At 35.8% G+C, this 23,395-nt stretch overlaps 2 protein-coding genes across 4 annotated transcripts in view; both read right to left on the bottom strand.

The window, feature by feature from the left end:
* IQUB (IQ motif and ubiquitin domain containing) overlaps positions 1–3,813 on the bottom strand; it is a 94,086-nt gene extending 90,273 nt beyond the window's left edge. The window contains exon 1 of one of the 2 annotated variants that reach the window (XM_037836265.1): positions 3,341–3,813. The gene's annotated coding sequence lies outside the window, so the exon portion shown is untranslated. The remainder of the gene's footprint in view (positions 1–3,340) is intronic. The other variant, XM_037836264.1, reaches the window with a different exon arrangement.
* Positions 3,814–9,263: 5,450 nt separating this feature from the next.
* Positions 9,264–21,779, bottom strand: NDUFA5 (NADH:ubiquinone oxidoreductase subunit A5). Of its 2 annotated transcripts, XM_037837446.1 has the most exons (6): positions 21,667–21,779; positions 21,302–21,346; positions 18,387–18,503; positions 12,141–12,206; positions 10,368–10,488; positions 9,264–10,141 (listed from the first exon to the last, which is right to left on the bottom strand). In XM_037837446.1, the coding sequence occupies exons 1-5, from the start codon at positions 21,685–21,687 to the stop codon at positions 10,387–10,389; spliced, it is 351 nt and encodes a 116-aa protein (XP_037693374.1). In that variant the 5' UTR covers positions 21,688–21,779; the 3' UTR covers positions 9,264–10,141; positions 10,368–10,386. The 2 variants fall into 2 exon arrangements, with proteins under 2 accessions (XP_037693374.1, XP_037693375.1); XM_037837447.1 differs by having other exon boundaries at positions 9,274–10,488.
* Positions 21,780–23,395: the final 1,616 nt, after the last annotated feature.

The following is a 23,395-nucleotide window of genomic DNA, read 5'->3' as shown; positions in this document are numbered from 1 at the left end:
TGGGTATGCCAAAAATGCAAGGACATGACCAGTTTACCCACACTATTTCTCAGGGCTGTGTTTGCAACAAGAAACCTTCAAGGTTGAGATAATGTTTTCCCCCAGACAAAAAGCAGACTTGCTTTTGCTTACTACAAAAGTGGTGAATCCTCCAAGCTCAGTGTTCCTCTCCTATCACACAACCTCTGAGTGTAGACATTCATGTAAGTTCACCTGTGTCACCTCCGTAAGACTTATGGGGCATGGAGAACCAGTACAAACATGAGGCAAGGCTGCTTCTTTTGCAATGAGTCCTTTGTCTCTAACAGGAATCTGGTGTCTTCTGCCATCCTCCAGAAACAGTAACAAGCCAGTAACATTAGCTTACAAGTAGGGTAAAACACCAAACCCCTCACAGTTCCTGAAATTTACTAGCTGTGTGAACTTGGATTTGTGAAATGGAATAATAACTGCAGTAACAAAGAGTTGGGATAATTAAATAAAATAATATATATTAAGTACTTATCAAACAGTACCTGGCATACAGTAAGCACCTAATAAATGCTAGTTAACTACTATGAACTATTTCTAACATTTCCAAAAGGTTAATGAAAATTATACATCAATAAAGCCTCAGAGGCATTATATAATTAATCATTTTACTCAGTAGGAAAACAATACTTTCAAAATAAAGCCTGATATTAGTAAACACATATTAAAATATTTAATACTTACAGGTTGCTGATATTATTATGCCTATGTTACAAATAAGGAAATTAGCACAGAGAGGTTAAGTAATGTGTTCAAGATCACAGAGGTAGTGAGCAATACAGCCGGGATCCAAATCCATGAAGTCTCATCCAAAACCCATGCTTTTAAGCATCACACTGGACCATCTAGCAGTATAGGAATCCATGGGGGGAGGGGAGAGGGGCAGAGCTGGTGAGAGGGAGAGACTAGCAAAGGGGTCCTGATGATTAACATCAAGTCTAGTAATTATTGATCTTCCTCTAGAAATGGAAGCTGAGACCCCAGGATGCCTCACAGAAGGTTAGCGGTGGTCAGATCCAGAATTTAAAAGAGCATATCACAATCAGACGTATTATCAGACACTTTCTTTTATTTTTAAATAAGAAAAATAGTTAAGATTTAAAATTTAAAAGAAAATATTAAACAGGCTTTTGGTTTTTTTTTTTTTTTTTAACTTTACTCACCTAGTATACAGAGCTATTCTATTGGTTCTAAATATTCCCCTAATATTAAGATGTTCCTCTTATATACATACATACGTACAAAGTCTCACAGCAGCAGACATTAAATTTAAATGACAGCACACATATTATAATGTAAAATGTAAAATGATACGAAATTTCAACCCAAACAGGTAGGGCTGATGATGATGCAACAGTATCACAGCTATAGTTTGAAAAGATTTTTTAAAATTAATGTTTTTTCATTATTGTTATTGTTGTTATTTAAAGAGCAATATGCACATACAGGGAAAGGAAAAGAACTAGCAGAACAGAATGGGATAAAATAAAAAGTGACATATCCTCTTCTTAACCACCTGATAACCTACACAACTCCTCAATGGTAGCCAATGTTAACCATTTATCTGTCCTTCCAGAAACTGTGTCTCTTCGACTACAATCATATAATATCATTTTATATTTATATTTGTTTATTAACATAATAATATGTCTAAATACATTTAAACTTACATTTCTGTATATTTTAAAACAAGTGGGATACTATTGTACAACTGGGTTTTTTACTGAATATACATATAACATTTCTACAGAAAACTTAGGATTCTGCCTTTTTCTTTTCAACAACTTCATAGTAATTTCATGCAGGATGTTGCCCTATTGATGGACATCCAAATTGTCTCCAGTTTGTTGCCATTAAACACATTGCTGCAATAAACACTTCGCAAGTATATCTTTGTATATTTAAGTATACTGTAAAATGTTTCCCAAATTAGAATGGATGAGTCAAAGGGCATGCAAATTTTAATTCTTTTAAATCCCATCGAATAGCTTTCCAAAAACGCAGTACCATGTTCCAGTCCCAACAACAGCCCTTTGCCTGTTTCCTTACATCCTTATATGGTTTAATTAATTAATTAATCGATTATTTAATTAATTATTCCCCTATTGTGGATTGCAAGTACTTTTTACCATTACGTATTTTTACATTGTTTATGTTGTCTTTTGCTATATAGAAGTTTTACAATTTTAGGTATCAATCCTTTTGCTTATGAGAGATTTCAAATTTCCTGATAGGCTTGGAAATACCTCTTCGCACTGAAACCTAAATGCATACATACATACGCATATTTATATACATTCATACACACACACATAAAATGAGACAGATCTGTAAATACTGTTAGAAAACAATCTCCAAGATACACAGTGTTGCAAAGTAAAAAAGCAAAGCACAGAACAGTATGTAGGATGCTACAGGTAAAACCACGTATTTGTATATGCATAGAACCCTTATAATAATGTCTGGAGAAGCAAAGCTTTTTCTATTACCAAATTCTAAAAGCAATTTCTTTGAGAAAATTTTGTGTATACGTTGTATAAAAATATCTTTGGAAGGTGAACTGGAGGACGGGGGGACAGAGGTAGGAGGAAGATTTTCATTGTTCATTCTTGTTATTGTTTGAACTTTCTATCATTTGTAAGTATTACCAATTCAAAGGTAAATGTTTTTCAACTTTAAAGTTTAAAAAATAAAAACAGCAGTCTATTTTGATTGCATAGGAAAAACTGTCCCTTTTTTCATGTATAACGCACGATTTCAATTTCTACCATTTAAAGTTTGATACATCTGGAATTTTATCGTTAAGGTGGGATCTAGTTTTGCCTTCTACCAAACAAACTTCATGATTTTTTAAATTTAGAAGAGGCACAGAAAGATCATTAGTCGAGAGAGAGAGATTGAGTGCCCGGTGAGGAAAATCTGAAAGCCCTTAATTTACTAAAGACTGAAAATGGTCAACCATGGATGGCTAAATGTTTTCTAAAGCCAGATCCGGGTTACACATACGCCCTGCTCCTATACCATTCCCCCAAAAGCACTCGGCTAGAAGATGCTGTACACCTCCTAGCTTGATGTTGGTGCTTCCGAGGCCCCACTTCAGGGAGGCAGAGCCAGAAAGCGAGCCAGCAAAGATGGGATGCGTTACACACTTTTAAAGTGAAGATTGCGCATTCCGAACCCGCCTTTCCAGCCCCACCCAGGCGGGATCAGTGCCTCGTACTAGGCCCTCGAACTCCAGTGTAACTTCACCGGCTCTAAGTCGGGTCTAAGCGTTGCGCCAGGAGAGGGCAGCCGGAACCTCTCCTCCTACCTGACTAATAAACGTAGCTACTCCCCTCGAAGCGGTTTCTCAGGCTCCTAGGAAGCAACGTCCGTATTATCAGGATTCTCTGTTGCCTTCTGTAGCCTAGCAACGCCCCTGACACCGCCTCCTTCCGCCAGGGCACTGCCCCCGCGAGAAGAGGCGATGCCCGCGCTGCAAAGCAAAGCGACGGATGGGGAAGGGGCGGAGCCGAGGGGCGTGAAGGGCGGGGAACAGGGAGGTGTAGGGGGTGGAGTCAGGGGCCGGGGAAGAGGTGTGGATTGGTGAGGCGGAGAAGAGGTTGTTCGCTGCTGGATACCGATTCTAAAGATAATCGGGTGATTACCTCTAAAATCACTTTGGAAGGGGATCAGTACTCCGAAACAAATACTACAGCTTATTATACATATGGAAAATCAGGATCAGAGAAAATATAACTATGTCAGATGAGAGGCAAGACCTTGACAAAGGAGAACACAGTCGTACAAACAATAGGCGCTTACTTGCTTTTGTTAAATTTAGAACGTGGCTCTCAGCTTCCTGGCAACCAAAGAGAAAGAAGAGACAGGAGCTATTAAATACATTCATACATATGCATAAAATAAGGCAGCTCGGTAAATTCTGATAGAAAACAAACTCCAAGACACAGGGTATTTATTGTTAAGCGTAAAAGCAAAGCACAGAACAGTATGTATGATGGTACAGGTACAAATTCATATTTGTATATGCATAAAACCCTTATAAGTCAGGAGAAGCAAAGCCTTTTCTATCCCTAAATTCTTTGTTAAAAGTTTTTAAAGAAGCGCAGGATAGTACTCGGGGTTAGATCCTTGACTACAGTGCTCCTAATTTAAAGGTAGTAACAGACTTCATGTGGCTATCTCATAAATAAGAGTTAACATTTATTAAGTATTATTTGCCACCGAGCACTTTACATATATTTCTAATTTTATCCTCCATCAATTTCCTTAAGTAGGACCTGTAATTAGTTCCATTTTACAAGGGAGGAAACTGAGGCAGAGAAGTTTAGCAAAGGAGCCAGGATTAAACAGTCTGACTGCAGAGCCTAGATCTTAAACCACTATTTTACGCTGCTATATTTGATTTAACACTCTGATATTTAAAAAGGATATAAGATTATGTAATAAAATTTTGGTCATATAAGTAGATAGTACAAGTCCACTGCCACCTTAATAATGTTCAATGTCTTCATTCCTTCATACCTTCCTGCTCAAATTCCTTTCTCATCTCAATAACTTCCTAATGTTCAATGTCATTTTTTCAATCATCTCATTTTTAAGTAATTATACATTTCTTTCTACAATATGAAATATGTATCATATTCACAGGTAAGATTGGCTTTGTTTTAATAATGGCTTTAAATAAAAGCAAATGCATTTCATCATTTCCACATATTCATGAAGAACAGAAAGAAAAGGACAAAAGGGCATACAGATAACACTAGGATTAGTCTTTCAATGAATAGTCCAGACATGACTGGAGGTGTGTAGACAAGTTCCTCCAAACAGTCCCCATCTCCATCTCCAACATCTTAATGTATCTTAAATTTTACTAGAAATGAGGATTCCATTGATTTTAACATTCACTTTTCTAGGTCTCCTCTTTAAAATTTCAAAAATGTATGGGTGGAATTAAATTTATCACTCACTATGCTCCATGTTACAGACAGTATGAAAATACTTGTTTTAGGCATGGAGGGAGAAGACAAAGGAAAAAAAAACTGATGGAGATTTTCAAGTACTTCATAGTGTTAAATATGACTTGATACCCACTATATGTTCATATTTTATTTTATAGTTTGCTGCAGAGATGAGCTTTTACAAAAGGCTTCTTAGGTTGTCTATGCAGCTTGGAAAGGTTATTAGCACTTCAAAATCATGTGTGCACACGTTTACTGAAAACAACCAATAAGAAAAAGACTCTCTAATGATTTTACAAATCATTTTCCTCTTACTATTCACAATAAAACTATGAATTTTCTGGGTGTTTATTACCTAAGATGACTATTTCTTTTGAAGTGCTTTTACTTTTACTCAGGCTGCCATCTAGTGGCTTTATAAAATCAAGCATCTCAAAGTATTTCCCATTGTTACGTCGGGCCAAAATATATTTTGATATAATAACATTAGAGAAAATATTATAATAATTTAGAAGACTAATGACCTAAAAATTATCTACATGGATTAGATTTGGATCATAATACCTCTTTGTAAGGTTGTTAACAGACTGGAAATACAGATTTTCTGAAACGTTTGGGGATAGATGTGTTTGAAATTCAGAGTTTTTAAGATTTTAAAAAGGTAAGATAGGCACATACTGTATATTATGTAACACCTCGTGGGTCTGAGGAAGTCATCCCAGAATCAAATACATTAATACTTCAGGGGCAAAACATATTCATATTTACATTAAAAATGGGACCACAAATAGACATATCAAATGCATCATGAAAAAACTTTGTTCTTATAACTTTTTGGAATTTGGAATTACAAACAAGAAATTGTTTTACTCTGAAGAAAAGGAGTCAATCTTTCAGTTACAGACAAAGAGCACAATGCAATATTCTGTAATGAAATAGTAATGTTGATCTTTAGAAATGTTGTTTTACCTAAAAAAAAAGATAAAGTATCACAAAAAAAGAATCTCTACAATGCTTTCATTTAGAATCATATATAGAAGCTAATTTATCATAAATTACACTTACGTACTGTAAAGATCACATTGAAAATTCATTATTATTGCATGACAAGCTAAATTTGAGTTCTATAACACATTTTAAAAAGTTTGACATTGGCTTTCCTTTTCTTTCTTGTTAGTAGAACAAAAGGTGTGCTGCTTGTGTAAGTCATTAGGATTATTCACAAAAATTCCAGGTCTCCTTCCAGACACATGGTAGGAATATAGCTCCGTACACCCTTTGATTTGCTTTCAAAATGAAATGTCAGTGGAAGCAATGTGTTGTCACTTCTGGACTAAGCTTTAAACAACAGTGTGTGATTTGCCATGTTCTCTTTCCCCTACCACCATGTACATGGAAGCATGTGTTGATCTTGAGCTGTCATCAGCCTGGATCCTTGTGTGACTCTTCAGACCATATTTTCTGCCACCCTCCCTTGGACATATAGTATGAATAAAGAACAAATTTTTGTGTTAAGACACTGAGATTTAGGGGAAGCCTATGCTAATTCACCACTTTTCTCACTACTTGCCTTCACTATCTTGAGTTTTAACTTATTACCTCTAAATAAAAACTTTTTAAATAAATTTCTCCAGTCCCCAAGAACTTAAATCCTCTTTTGCAGTCCCATTTAATTCTCTGTGAAATTGTTTAAAATAAACCTCTTCATTCCTTTAAACCAAACTCCTATTCTGACTTCTTTTTTTTTTTTTCAAAATGTTACTATTATTAAGCAAACTAAGTAGCCCACAAAATCATTGAATAAATACTGAACTTTCACGGAAAGATTGCACTCATAAGATGCAAAATACTCATGGCGTTTCAGCAACTTGGTAGTTTATTCAAGACCCCAGAACAGGCTTGCATGGGACTGTAGGGAGGGGTGGTTCTTAAACCTCTTTTTGGTTATATAACCATGGAAACTGGGAGGGAAATGGAAAAGCTGATGTTGGCCTATATGTGGGAATTTTCCTGTGCAGAACCATTGTTGATTTTTTCCCTTCAAAACAGACACAGTCCTAGATTGTTATTGGCTAATTTAGCTTCACTCCTCTGACTGCACCTTAAGATTAGAAAAGGAAATAAGAAAATAAAAGATATGTCACCTTTTCTTCTATCCCCCAAATCTGAGGGAGAGGCTCGGGGAGAAGGGAGCAGTGATGGAGAGTGGAAGGACACAATGAAACCTGAAGTCTGGTGGCCAATGATGGCTGCTACTGTTGGCATCACATCCATTCTATTCAGATGCCAGACTACTTTTCCAGTTTCTCCTACTTAAGAAGGATAGCAACCCTCAGAGCTAAGTCTTGGTCAGGGAGAAACTATTAACACCATATGCATAAGCAGGGTGCCATAAATCCTGTTTGCCCAAGATAGTCACGGTTTTATGCCTGTTATACTGGTGAAATTATTAATACTTCCTTTCGTTCTCCAAATCATTCCAGGTCGAATGATAATGGTTATCCTAGACATAAGTCATTTTCATCCCAAAGAAAAGAATGCCCAGACATTGGAATATTCTACACTCAGTTCAAGAGTGGGAGAAAAGGGACATCATCTTTGCTGACAATTCCTTCTCTGCAGTGCTCAAATTAATTAGCTTCTCTTTCTTTCGAAGTATCTGGAGTATGGTGTTTAACTTGAATAAAACATATGGGTAGCTTAGGGAGAATTGAAATAGGCCATTCTGTAAATTAACCAAATTAGTCTAGAAGCCACACAGCAACACTTTGAATAGAAAGTCTTTGAATAGAAGAACCAACTGCAAAGTAAACAGAATGTTTAATACAGAAGTTTATAGGAAGCAACAGGAAAAAGAGATTTGAAGGAGTAAAAACAATCAAGGATAGGGTTGCGTGGGCAAATGGAATGGCAGTTAGTAAATGCAAAAGAATGAAGGACCAAACTACAATGCCCTTTAGGTAACTACCACATTAATATTATTTGCCTGTGATCAACAAAATGAATCCTGTGTGATACTTCTCTTCATCTTTGTACTGAAAAGGCACTTAAACAGAAAAAAAAAAAAAAAAACAAAGCAGGATCGAGGCTCTTTTGGTACAGTTCATACAGTACAAGCAGGAGTGACAGCATCTCAAGCATCTTCGTAAGAAATAATGTTAACAGTTCAGAGCATCAATTCTGGGCTGTCTAGGTTCAAAATCTAGCTCCAAATCTTATCAGCTATGTGACCTTGGATATGTTTAAAACTTCTCTATGCCTAAGTTCCTTTGGGATCCCATGTTGCACATTTCCAGGGGAGTACAACTCACATTGGATTCTGGTTTCCTCATCTGGAAAATGGAGATAATTGCAGTATCTCACTCTTGGGTTAAAGTGCAGATTGAATGAATAAAATGAGTCAAGCACTTACAACAATGCCTGGCATCCCTATAAAATTCTCAATAAATATTGGCTATTACGATTATTACTACAACAACGATGACTATGACAACTACTACTATTCCTACTCCTACTCCTCTTCCACAACTAGCCTTATTTCTAATACAAAATGCAAACATCAGCTGAAGGTCCGTCCCCTTTAAAGACCACAGGAGACCTGTTGGTGAAAATCACAGGAAAAATAGGGCTGCAAGTATAACAAGGGCATGTCAAGCCATCTTTCTATTTTTACGTGCTCAAAGTACCTGAAAAAAATGGCTGGTTAGAAAATTAGTTTGAAACCATCCCTGCAAACATGCTTGGGATGACATATTTGGACCTCAATAAATATAATATATGATATATTAAAGTAAATGTTTAGAATTGAAAAGAAAGTTAGGTACTATAAATTCCATTTCTTTTGCAAGAGAAAGAAATAAAGGGCCTGAGAGGTTGAAAACCTGCCTCGAGTTAGTCACTGATTTGGTGATGGCCCTAGAATGAAGGGAATTAGAACCTTTGGGCTTCTGAGTCTCCTTCTAATGCTTGTTCTGCTTCTCCCACAGAAGGTGCTTTCTTGCAAAACTGACCACTGGCTAAGAAGTAACTCATTCCGCATCATTTAATAGTTATTTAGCATTCAATTTAAAGTTCTGTGAGGCGAGAAAGATATAGGAAAAAAAAGAAAAATAGATTTTTTTTCTTTTATTCTCCAAGATTCTGTTTTGCCACAAGAGATAGCAATACACCTACACACACAAAGAAAAAGAAAGGTACCATTCTAGAAGGAAAGAAATAGCAAGTTAAATTTACCCAGATATTTAGAAATAATAGAGGGCAAGGAATAAAAAGTGAGGACACATGAGGAGTAATTTTATTTTATTTTTTTAACTTTTAGCTTGCCAACTGCTTCATTCCTTGAATAGCATTTGTCTACTGTTTGATACCTGTTGTACTAATACTGGAAACTACTGAGTAATTCCACTTTGAAATTATAACCATCTGATTAAAATGTTTTGAGGATATGCCTGTACATATATGTCAGATAAACTTTAGGAGTTCTTAATGTCTTTTTTTTTTTAAAAAAAGTTACCTCTATCTTGATATAGTTGGGTTGATCAAAAAAATTAAGGGCTAAGGACCAGAATATTAATATCCTTAAATGAGACAAAATGAAAGTCTTTTCCAACAACTTCTGTACAATAAGAAATCTTTCTTTTAAATACTGAAACAATTTCTTTGACTATTCAATGAATTCTAATTTGATGAAGGTTTTCAACTGTGATACAGTAAAGATATGATAAAATGAAGACAATATGAAAACAGTAAATGGAATAAATAATTCAAAAGTAGGCTAAAAGAAAATTATATCCATAATGGATCTGGTAATCGGTATATAATCATATATTTAAATTTTACTTTACATACATAAGATCAGAGTCAAGGAGTTTAACCACAATTTAAAATTTTATCACCAGCTACTTTCACTATTTCATCACATTTGAACATCTTCACTCATCACTTCACTTCAAGCAGTGACTTATAAATTTGGTAAAACAACAATAGTAAATAGAGTACCTTTTCTTTTTATTCCAGGGTAATAATTTTTAAAAAATGATGTGTTGAAGATAAAATACCATCTATAAGTACTTCACCTTTGGATTACGGTCTCTGCTTTGATGATCTGTAGGAATTTTTCCAATTAACTTTCAAATCTTCCCAACATCTTTCTGTTTAAAGAAATATCATATTTGAAATAATTTTGAGTGAACGCTTTACAAATCAAAAGTTGATACACAAGTCCCTATTACCATAATTGTGAAGTAATCACTAATTTCAATAAGTCCCCTCAATATGTTCTGTATGAATTTTCTTGATTCTAAGATGTCAATAATATGGAAACATTTTTAATAATATACCAGAACATTTAATTATACCATTTTCCCATCAACACACCAAAGTCAATTAATGATGATTATATTGGCCATTTCCATTGATTGGTGGGAGGTTCTTCCACTAAAGGCTCCCAAGGTTTCCACTGTATCATTTTCCTCGCCAGACTTAGTTCACTTTCAGCCTGTTAATAAAACATTTTTAAAAGATAATTTGATTATACTGTTTAATAAATATTTATCATAACTAATAATTGCAAACTTAACTACTGGAGCTACTACTTTCATATTAACAATAGATGAACTGTTCTGCCATCAAATGTGGAATATTACATAAACAAAATCACCTTCTTATAGCCATACAATTATTATGAATAAGAATAGATAAGTTGTCTTTTAATTTCTATTTGACTGAAATCTTCTATAATTAGTGTGTGTGGATAAGTGTCCAATCTTAATTGTCTGCTCTAGCCAATTTTGAAGATGAACACTGTCAGGATGTTAGAAAAGGAATTCAAATGTAGAATAACTGGTTGATTATATCAGAGCTATGATTCTACAATCAACAGGCAATGCCCCTGTTTAAGTAGTGGTACAAAAAGCCATTTATGTTTATTAACAATAACCTAAAATGAAATGTATACAGTGAGTTAAAGAGCAGATTAATGGGTTAATGGAAATTCAGGGTTGACGTATTTAGCAATGCTGAAATGAGAAAATAATTTAAGTACTGCTAGAATATCCCTAAGGATGGCTGTTTCTCTGACCCCCTTTTGGCTTGGGTCGCTTGGACATCCACGCTTCTTCTATACCACCAAGGCATTGTGGGGGGTGAAGAAAGCACTTAGCCCTGTTTCAGTGGTCCCTGTTGCCCACCTCTCTTTCTTCTGGTTTCTGAGACACTATCCTTTCCTGATTCCTCTCATACTATCCCTCTAGAAATGAGCTGTCCAATACACTAGCCAATACCCACAGGTGGCTACTGAGCACTTGAGATGTAGATCGTCTAAATTCAGACGTGGCCAGGTTTTTGAAAAGTTAGTACAAAAAGGATGTAAAATTCACAGTAATTTTTTATATTGATTATACATATAATTAATAATAGTTTTAGATGTAATGAGTTTAATTATAATTAAATTAATAATTTAAATTATTAAAGTCAATTTAACCTGTTTACTTTTACTCTTTTAATGTGGCTGCAAGAAAATTTAACATGACATACATGACTCACATTATATTTCTATCGGACAGCATTGCTCTAGAATATAAGTTCTTTGAAGACAAAATTTTGTTTTATTCAAAAGCTGTTTTTCCCAATGCCTACAATAGTGCTAAGCACTGCTTCTGCATTCAATAAATATTTGTTGACTGAAACATACACACATAGCACTGCAATAAACCTAATAAAGTGAAGACTGTGCCTGAAGACAACTGCATTTTTTCATATTAAAAATATAGCGAATTTTTAAAAATGAAAATAAACATTTATATCTTAAAAGATAAAATTATTAAAATAACAGTAATAACTGTGTTACTAATTTAAACTAAGACAAGGCTAACAAGCACATGCTGATTAAATGCAAAGAAAATATTCAATTCCAAACTTCCAACAGAAGTCTTCTAAATGTAGGCTCTAATCAATGATAAAACAAATATTTAATTGACACATACATGTCGGAAGAATCACATTTTCTATATGTGATTAGTCTTATATTTGATCAGGTGGTATAAATTAAGAAATTCTAGTTACTCTTTCCTTCTGAAATATAAGTTTTGTGCCTCTATATAAAATGAATATATGAAAGCAAACATTAAAATATCCAACTTTTTTCTTTACCTGAAGAATCGCCTCTTCTATTTGACCACTCTGAAGCTGGTCTTCTAATTTTTTAACATCTGGTTCCTATAATTTCAGAAAAAAAAAAAAATTCATATAAAAAACCAACCAGATCTTATAACTAACATAATTAGTTTTCTTTTCATCATAGACTTAAATTCATACCAACTATTTGGTGCAATCCCAATTCATCTCTCCACTATTTTATTGCCTTTTTTGTAGTAATGTAAGAAAAGTGTTAAAAGTTTACTGTCACAATCACCAAGAGTAAAAAATATAATGCCTAATTCGATTTTTAAAAAATTCAGAATAAAAAATAAGCTCTATATATCACTTTATACCACTTTATTTTTCTTAGTAATTCTTATATTTCTTCTGAGAACATTATCATTAAAAATAAATGCTACACTGTTAAAAAGCTGAAAGAGTTCCAACTTCAATTAGAGACATGAATGAAGCGGATCTGGTTAGGACTAAGGCAAATCAGGCCAAAGGGTAAAGAACGATACTGCCTGTATTTTAAAACTTCAACTTCTATGCAAGACCAAGGGAAGAGATGTTTATTTGGATCTATACTTTCTGTAGCACACCAAACAATTTAACTCGTACAGCCAGTTTGTTTGAATACATAAGTACATGGAGCTTTAAGTGGGAATTCAGATCTGGTGGGTTTGTACAGGTTGGGGTGAAATCCCGATATATCCTAAAATGATTTGGGCAGAGAATAAAAATGTATTTGTGGGCCCCCCCCCGAGGAACTGAGGGAAAATGCAGAAGTGTTGGACTTCCCCACCAGGGTTATTACTAATATTCTGACAAACAATGACTACCAATTTAGGAGGCTGAGCCCTCAATCTTGGGGCTTTCCCTCATGATGCTTGTTACTGCAAGGGAGAGGCTAAGCCTACTTATAATTGTGCCAAAGGGTCTCCCCCAGAGAACCTCTTTGTTGCTCACATATGGTCTGTCTCTCTCTAAGCCCACTCAGCAGGTAAACTTGCTGCTCTCCCCCATACATGGGACATGAATCCCAGGGGATAAGCCTGGACCCGGCATCGTGGGATTGAGAAAATCTTCTTGACCAAAAAGGGGGAAGAGAGATGAAACAAAATAAAGTTTCAGAGGCTGAGAGAGTTCAAATGGAGTTGAGAGGTCACTCTGGAGGGTATTCTTATGCGCTATATAGCTACCCCTTTTTAGTTTTTAGTGTGTTGGAATGGCTAGAGGGTAATACCTGAAGCTGTCAAATTGCAACCTAGTGGCCTTGATTCTTGAAGACGATTGCATAACTAAGTAGCTTACATGGTGTGACTGTGTGATTGTGAAAACCTTGTGGCTCACACTCCATTTATCCAGTGTATGGATAGATGAGTAGAAATATGGGGGGTGGGGGTGGAGGGGTGGAATGTTTTAGGTGTTCTTTTTTATTTTATTTTATTTTTTATTTTTTTTGGAGTAAGGAAAATGTTCAAAAACTGAGTCTGGTGATGAATGCACAACTATACAATGGTACAGTGAATAACTAATTTACACTGTGGATGATTGTAGGATATGTGAATATCTCAATAAAACTGTATTAAAAAAATAAAAAATAAATACATAAATGTTACCCTATGACCCAGAAATTCCACTACTAGGTATACCAAACAGAAATGCAGTTAACCAAATGACATGTTCAAAAATGTTCATAGGAGCACAGATCATTATAGCCCCAAACAACCCAAATGACCACCTAGAAGACTGGATCAGTGGAAAATGATATATACTTACAATAGAATTCTACACAGCAATAAGAATGAATAAACTCAATTATGGGCAACAACATGGAAGATTCTTCTCAAACATAAAATTAAGCAAAAGAACCCAGATTCAAAAGAGCACATGCTGATGATTCCATTTATATAAAGTTCTAACACGAGCAAAACTAATCTAGTGTTAGAGGGTCAGAATGGTAGTTACATTTAGGAGTGTAGTGTCTTGAAGACAATGAAGGGGGGTTTTGTCATTCTGGAAAAGTCCTATTTCTTGATCTTGTGTTAGCATGGATGTGATCGTTTTCTGAAAATTCACCAAGCTCTGCACATTTCTTTATGTACAATATACATGAAACTGTTTGGGACAACGGCAAAGTTTTGGTAAAGGATGATGGTGATGGTAACACAACATTGTGAATGTAATTGGCACCACTGGATTGTACATTTGAAAGTGGTTGAAATAGGAAATTTTAGGTTGAATATATGTTCCTAGACTAAAAAATTTTAAAAAGGATAGAACTGTACAACACAAAGAGTGAACCCTAATGTGGAGAGGGGTGGGGAGGTTAATACAGGAATGCTGTACTTTCTGCATGATTTTTCTGTAAACTACAACTTCTCTAATACAAAAAAGTTTTAAAAAATTAAATGGTTAACAAATATAATATAGTACCTAGCACATTCAATGACATTTATTGCCTAGTAAAATGAGCTTTCTGAGAGCCAGAAACCATGGTCCACACATATACACGCATGCATATAAATAAGGCAGTTTCATTCTAGGGAGGCTTTTGGCACATAAATGGTATGAAAAGAAGGAGAAACAGACGAGGGTATTTCCTAAAAGGAATTGGCATGTTCCTGCCTCAGGGCATCTACTGATTAGCCCAGAACATCTGCATACCTGTTCCTTTACTTCCTTTAAGTCTTTGCTCAAATATCACCTTCTTGGTAAGGACAATTCTGATACCATACATTATTTATATATAAATATTTAATATATTTATATTGTATAGTAGGCTGAATAATTCCCCCACCCTCAGATGTACTCATCCTAATCTCTGGCAACTGAATGTTACTTTATATAGTAAAGACTTTGCAGATGTGATTAAATTAAGGATCTTAAAATGGGGAGATTATCACGGGTTATCTGGGTGGGCCATATACATAGTCACAAGCTCCTTATAAGACAGAGGTGGAGGGAAATTATACACAGAAGGGGAGAAAAAAATGTACCACAGAGGCAGAGATTCCAGGGATGTGGCCACAAGCTAAGAAATGCCAGCAGCTACCAAAAGTTGGAGGAAGCAAGGAACCAATTATCCCCTAGACCTCCAGAGGGAGCGCAGCCTTGCTGTAACCTTGACTTTGGACTTCTGGCCTCCAGAACTGTGAAATGATAAATTTCTGTTGTTTTAAGCTACACAGTTTGTGGTAATTTGTTACAGTAGCCATAGGAAACTAACACATACTGTAATAACCCCCATCCCCACTCTGGCACATATCATCCTTCCTTGTTTTATTTTCTGTCACTGTACTTATTATCTTCTAATATACTTTATACTTTACTTATTCATTTACTTATTTATTTTTTGCTTCCCATCACTAATGTGTAATCTCAACAAGGGCAGGGATTTTTAATCTGTTTTTTCTCTGCCATCTAGGCATTAGTTCACAGGCCTAGAACCATATGAGGCATATAACATGCTTCTTGAATATACAAATGAATGAATGAAAATAGATGGAAAAGACAGGAAAAAAGAACTGCATTAAAGCCGATGACAATGACTGAGAAAGACTGTTTAACAAAGAATTAACTGAGCTCTGAGGCCAAAAATCAAAAACAAAACAGAAAAGCTCATCACTGTCATAAGAGATCCAGAAAGGCAAAGAAAAAGAAGGCAAGAAATATTCAACAATATTTTCAAGTTAGAAAGAGCCTGTGCTAAGAAAACAAATTTGTCTTACTGATGATGAATCATTAACATGCGTTGTATTTTCCAAAGGCATACTGCTATTAAGCTTAAAGAGATACCATGTACTGAATGCTCACTATATGTCTGGGACCATGTTAAGCACTTTACATATATTACCTCATTCAGTCCTAACAGTAAGTGTTCAAGGCAGGCATTATTATACCCACATTACAGATGAGGAAATTGAGACAGAAAAAAGAGGGTAATATGCCAAAAGTCACTCAGCTAGTGTTAGAATTGAGATTAATATTTGGGGCAGGCAACAAACCAATGCTTTTCACCAATAGCTATTAATATCTCTCAAATAATAATCCAGAAAGAGACTTCCTTTTATTTCCATTTGGGATTAGTGTATAGACATACTTTATAATCATAACAATATTCACAGAGGACTTCATATGTGGCTCTATGCAGGATTTAAAATATGTGGTAATTTTACCAAAAACAGGAATTAGCAATAAAACTTTTATAAAATTCTTGGGGTTGCAGAAGACTATTTGCATTGAGTCTTTTGGATAAACAAATATTTCCAAGGGATCTCCTGTGCCAGGTACCATGCTAGATTCTTGGGATATAAAGATAAATCTAATGTCATTCACAAATAGCTTATAAACTACTAGAGAAGACTACTACTACTGCTATTACTACTAATAATAATGCAGTGTGACAAGCTCACTGGAAGAGAAGAGGGAATTTTCAACTCCACTCAGGAAGGTAAAAAATAAAAATAAAAATAAAAAGGCTTTAGAGGAACTGATGATTCTTGAGGACTAAGTAAGAATTTGCCAGACAGGCAAGGTAAGGGCATTCCAGGAAAAGGGAAGAGAAAATACAAAGGAACACAGAAAAAATTACATGGAAGTCACAAAACTGTCAGCAGTTCAGCATTCCTCAAGTATATAAAGGAAATGATAGGAAAAGACAGGGATAGTAACCTCCAATCAGACCTTGGAAGGTCTTATATACCATGTTAAGGACTTTACCCTATAAGTAGTGGTTCCCAAACCTGGCTATACCTCAAAATCATGCAGATAAAGGTAATTAGGTGAATCTCCCACAGCCAGCTCAGCATAAATCCCTGAAGTCAGTCTTTGAAAGACACTGAAGGAAACTATAGAAAGGTTTTAAGCAGAATAGTACCATGATCAGGTTTATGTACTGAAAAAAATCACTGTTGGCAGTGAGGGGCACATGATGAAGTATACTTGGGCTACAAACAAACAGTACAATACAAATAATCTTTTAACAATCCCAACGTGAATTAATTACAAGGTTACTGAAACAGCCCAGGTCAGTGATAAGAATTTAAGTAATAAATGAGGAAGTAATGACAGTATGAATGAACTATTCTCTCATTGGCATTGGCTGTGAGAGAAGAGAGAAATAGGGCAATAAGTAAAGGAAAACATTGGGATTTTTTTTTTCTTTTTTCTGTTGTTTTTCCTTTTAAGATAGGAACAACTTAAAAACATTTAGAGGCTATATGAAAGATGATAATAAAATAGGAGAGGCTGAAAAGAGGACAGAAAGGATGAATGATCAAAGGGAACAAGGTCACTGAGAAGGCAGATAAAGAATCAAGAGCAGAGTTAAAGAAATTTACCTCATGAAAAGAAAATGAGATTTCTTACTCTGTGAAGGGGAAAAAAAATGCATAAGCCCATTTTCAATACATAAAACAGGAAAACAAAAGAAATAAGAACTTCCCCTTTAACAATTTAAATCTGCAAATTAATTACAGAATTCACAGGTCATGAATAAGAATTTCAAATCAAATCACATTGTTTTGCTAAAGAGAAGGTAAGAAAGAACTCTCTTTCAACTACAGAGCTTAGTAATATAATAAGAAAAATACATTAAGACTCTATGCATGTATGTAAATTAATTTCAGAGTTTATTAATAGGATAATTACCTAAATCCATGAAATAATAGCTACCGTGAATGTTTAACAATAGTTCAACATAGTTTGTATAAGAGAATCAGCAGTAGTCAACTGTGTTTCTATATAGTCTTCCACTTAAGGCCTTAAAATGCGCAATATAATTCTCAGTAGTTGAGATTAACTTGTTCCTTTTTCTGGCAGTGAAAGTCTTTTAAAAATATTTTCGACAGTGGAAGTACAACACAAATTTTTTGTTTTGCTTTCATTTTGTTCCATTCTGAGACTAGAGGAAAGAGATAATGGTTGACATATCTATAGATAAGAAGCAAAAGATTAATAAAAAGACTAGATAGGGAAGAAAGTTAAAAAGAACAGACAGGATGCTACCTCAGGGCAGGGACTTGATCTTATTCTTGTACTATAGGATTTAATAGTGCCTTACATAGAAAAGGCACTGAATAAACAGGAGTTGGCTGAATAACAGGAAAAAAAGCATGGAAGGAAAAAAGCAAGGAAGGAATAGAAATGAGAAGGGAAAGCGCATAGAATATCCAAAAAAATAAACTGAATTTCTGGTTAATGCTACATTGGGCACCATAAATCTAAAAAAACAAGAGCAAGCTAGCTACTTACCGCTTTAACAATACCCAGCTTCTCATTTGTAATCTGTTCTGTATACTTTCTATATGCTGCATTTTTAGGGATTTGCTCAAGAACATCAAGGATCTTTGTGTACAATATTCTTAGCCTCTGAAAAGAAAAATCATACAAACTTCCATAGGTTAAAATATCAACATTTAACTCTTCCTTGCTGCAATTTCATCTCTATGCCCTTTCCACATCCTTTATAGCTGAATAGTCATAATATTTCAATACTTATGCTTGCAAATGAAGGTTTCACTGAAAGCTCAATAGAGAAAATAGCCAGAGAACTGAATCACTGCACAGCACATATTGAAGCACACTAAACTTAAAGTTCAATGCAGCCATCAGTAATAAAATCTTATGATAAGCAGTTATGATGGCAGATCCCAACCCACAACAGTTCATAAATAATACAGTCATAAATATACATATGTACAGTCATAAATATACATATGTAAGGAATTTTTTCATATTCTTTGTATTTAATTTGAAACTTGTTTTAAAACAATTGCATAACATCCAAAGGCGCTCATACCTAACTTCATTTATATATACACACACACACACACACACACACATATATATACACAAACAAATCACCCTTGAGGTTCTCCAAGATTTTTTTTCCTTAAAAAGTAGTCTGTATATTTAGATTTTTACTTATTTATATTTTTGAATATGATGCTGCATTTTACTTTACTAATGTAGAGCATTTCTACGATAAATAACCAGAATGATGTGTGTGTACGTTATTTTTTATACATTTGCAGGCTCATTTCTTCTTAATTTTAGCAACAGCTCACAGTTGTGGCTCACATTATATTTTTATTGAAAAGTCCTGAGCTAGAAGATGGGCCATATAAGGAAATTCTTAGAAGATAAAGTTGGAGAAAAAGTGAGTCAGATTGTGACTTTGCATGCCAAGTTAAAGCATTTACGCTTTATTCCGTGAACAATAAGATACAGGGAAATAATATGATTAGATCCGTTTTGGGGAAATTAGCCTGGATTAGATGAAGGAGTAACTAGGCAGAAAGGCCAGTAGTAGGGTTGTTGCACTTTATAAAACAAGAGCAAGAGCCTAAACTATGGTAGTACCAGTAGGAATAGGAAAGAGGTCAGAGTAAAGGAGTGTTTAAAAGGATCAGCAGAACTCATCATTGGAATGAACATGGGGTACAAGGGAAGAGAGGTATCACCTTTGGTGTCCAAATTCCTAGACTTGGGAGTAGCAAGTTTCTGATGCCACCAAAAAATTGCATCCAAAGAGGAAGAAACAGATTTGGAAGGGAAAATTATGATTTCAGATTACATATAATAAGTCTAAAGACATTATGAATTCATAATGAGTTCAAGAGATTCACTTATTGATTCAACAAACAATACTGACAGCACATACCATGTGCTAATCATAGTTACAGCAGCGAACAAAACAGTAAAAAATTCCTGCCTTCATCAAAACTTAAATTTTACTAGAGAAAGACAAACAACAAAACAAGATAAATAGTGACCCTGTGGCCATTGTAGGGATTCTGATTTTTTATTCAGCATGAAAGGAAAAGCCACTGGAGGGTTTTGAGGAGAGGAGAGACGTGACCTCACATACATTTTAACAGACCTCTCCCTAGTTGCTTGTTTGAAAAAAGACCAAAGTGAAGCACAAACAAGCAGAAAGAGACAGTTAGGAAGTAATTATCTATAGCAATGATTATGGTGGCTAGGAACAGGGTAGTAACAGAGGAGGCAGTGACAAGTAGTCAAAATCCATACATATTTTGAAGGTAAAACCCACAGGATTAACTGAAAATGTGGGATGTGAAAGAAAAGAAGGAATAAAAGATGATTTCAAGGGTTTTGAACTGAGTGACTAGAAGAACGGAGCTGCCATTCACTGAGATATGCAAGCATGAGAGAGAGCAGGTTTCAGAGAGATCAAGAGCCCTGTTTTGGACCTAAGTTTGGGTTGCCTATCTGACATCCAAGAAGAGATGTTCACTAAGCAATAAATATACAATACAGACAGACGTCAGTACTTGATATGGAAATCTAAGGGTCATCAGTGTATAGATGATATTTTAAAACATTAGACTGGGTCCAGAAAAGGAAATACCAAAAGAATAGAGAAGAAAGCAGAAGGCTGCAGTGTCCCAAAGCTGAGTAAAGAAAGTCCTTGATAGGAAGAGTGCCAAATGTGTCAAATGCGTTTTTGCCTCAATTAAGATGAGAAATGAGAACGGATCATTGCATTTAGCAACATGGAGGTCTCTGGTAACCTTGACAAGGGCAGTTCTGGCCATGAATGACTGGAGTGGGTTCAAGGGGGAAAAAGCAAGAAATGGGAGACAGTAAGATTACTCTTTTGAGTGATCTATAAAGGGAAGGAGAGAAATAGTGTGACTATTGGGGTGAGGAGAATTTTTTTTTAGATGGAAGCATTTTTGAATACTGATGGAAAAGACATAGTAGAAGGGAAAACTCATGATGCACGAAAAGGGTCAGCTGCTAAAGAGCTCCCTTCGGTAGGCTAACGTGTATGGAACCTAGGGCATTTAGGCAGAAACGGTGAGAAGAGGGAAAAGGTTTTCCAGAAACGTGGAAAACAGAGAGAGAGATTTAGGAAGAAGCCCAAAGAAAGTAAGGGAAGCCATACGAATACCACGGAAAAAGTCAGCAAGAAAGCAAGAAAAGAGGCTTAACGAAGAGATCATGGCAATAATAATAATGATAGTAATGATAAATTGGAATCTGCTCCACGAAACAGAAACCGCTCTTGTGTCAAGAGTTCATGCTGAGTTGTCATTTTGTGCCCGAAACTTCCATTTCCCGTAGTAAAATATACATTAACCTTACAACAAACAAGGTCCTTGGGAATTCAAGAATGAAGAAAGAAAAGAGGTACATACCTCGTGTGGACTATCACTTACGGCCAATCCCACAAGGCCAGTGGTCTGTTCAAAAACAAAACACAAATCATGCTATTACTAAGGTTTCCACGGGTTTCCTACGCTAAGGAAAAGCAAAACAACTACCCTAGTTTAAAATGGTCTCAAGGCAGCTACCGGTCTCTCAACCTCGCTCGTTTGGAGCTTTAATCTGCCTCTCGGAGCAAAGCAACTAAACTGTTCACTCCTGAAGGCAGTGCAAAACGGATCCCCAAGATGCACTGCCGAGCCGCGCCAGTTACCGCCACCGCCCGCGAGAAAAGGGGCTTTCAGGCCAACTCTGCCCGTACAGTCTAAATTCAAACAGTGACCTCTATTCGCCTCACCTTCTTGAGTACACCCGCCATGACAGCGCTGACAAGCCGACGACTCGCAACCCGGTGGTAACCTGCCTCAGACCCGCTCAATCCACCACCGAAGCCAAGGCTCCGTCACCTTGGAAACATTTTAGCCCCACCCACTCGGGCCCTCACCGTAGCAAATGTTCTGTCCCGCCTATCCGTGAAGAGAAATTAACGCTTGCGCAACGAGTACGCAAAAGTCTAAAGCAGGCTTGGAGGCGGGAATTGGAAGGAAGATTTTGCATTAAGTGATTTACTCGGTTCTAGTCGGCGCAACGCTCCAGGCCACCAAGAGACACTCCGATATAGTCGCTCTAGGAACCTTCATTCTGCTTAAACTTCAGGAAGTTCCTCAGTCTCCCTTCCTGAGTTTAATCTGTAGTAAAATGAGCACCCTTTAACAGTGCTGTCTCCCATTTTAGTCGCTGAAATATGTCACCTCATTTTGTCATTTTCCCAATTGGCATACCACTTCTCCACACGTAAAGCCACAAGGATTTATTGAACACCTATTGTGTGTCAGGTACTAGGAACTGAAAATTTGTAAGACAGGATCTCACATTCTTGAATTGCACAGAATAATGATGAAAGAATGTATTAATAAATAATTTGGTAAGCTTCTAAAAGAGGTTTGTGCTATGTATTATGTTAGCAGGGAAGAGGGAATAACCAATAAAAAACTGGAAGATTGCAGTTAAGGCATTTGCAGAAAAGCTAATGGAAGAAAAGCACAACTAATTGAGAGAACACATGTGCAAAGAAACAAAGGTAGGAAAACTTATGGCTTAATAGCAGAATTGAAGATGGTATGAAATGAGTGGAAAGGTAGGATTTTTAGAAAGGAGATTCGATTGTTAAGGTAAACTGATGAAGATCATGTACTGGGTTTGTTTATATTATGTACCCCAGAAAAAGCCATATTCTTTAATGCAATCTTGTGGGGCACACATATTAGTGTTTAGGTTGGAGCCTTCTGATTGAGTGTTTCTATGGAGATGTGACCCACCCAACTGTGAGTGACACCTTTGATTAGGGTGTGACCTCTTGATTGAATGTTGCCATGAAAACATGGCCCACCCATTAAGGGTGGGTCTTGATTAGTTCACTGGAGTCCTATAAAAAGAGCTCACAAACAGAGGGACCTCAGAGCAACTGAGAGTGACATTTTGGAGAGGCGCTGCAGAGAAAAGAGACATTTTGGAGAACACCATTTTGAAATGCAACCTGGGAGCAAGAAGACACCAGCCATGTGCCTTCTCAGCTAAAAGAGATTTTCCAGGTGCTATCAGCCATCCTTCAGTGAAGGTACCCTATTGTTGATGCCTTACCTTGGACACTTGATGGACTAAGACTGTAACTTTGTAACCAAATAAACCCCCTTTATAAAAGCCAATCCAGTTCTGATATTTTGCATGATGGCAGCATTAGCAAACCAGAACAGATCACCAATGGCCTTATATACTGTTATATATAAGTCATATATATATATACCAAATATATATATATATAACAAATACCACACCCTGGGTGGCCTAAACAACAAGATTTTTGTCTCAGTTTTGGAAGCTAGAAGTCTGTAACTGGGAAGTTAGGATTTAACAAATGCTTATGATTACTGAATCATTTTACAGATGTTTATTCTTTACTTTATAGTATATTAGAATTGCCAGAAGGATACCTGAAATTACTGAACTGTAACCTAGCTGCCTTGATT

The sequence above is a fragment of the Choloepus didactylus genome, chromosome 5 (genome assembly GCF_015220235.1).
Source record: "Choloepus didactylus isolate mChoDid1 chromosome 5, mChoDid1.pri, whole genome shotgun sequence".
Lineage (NCBI taxonomy): Eukaryota > Metazoa > Chordata > Mammalia > Pilosa > Megalonychidae > Choloepus > Choloepus didactylus.
This window is presented reverse-complemented; position numbering and strand designations above follow the sequence as displayed.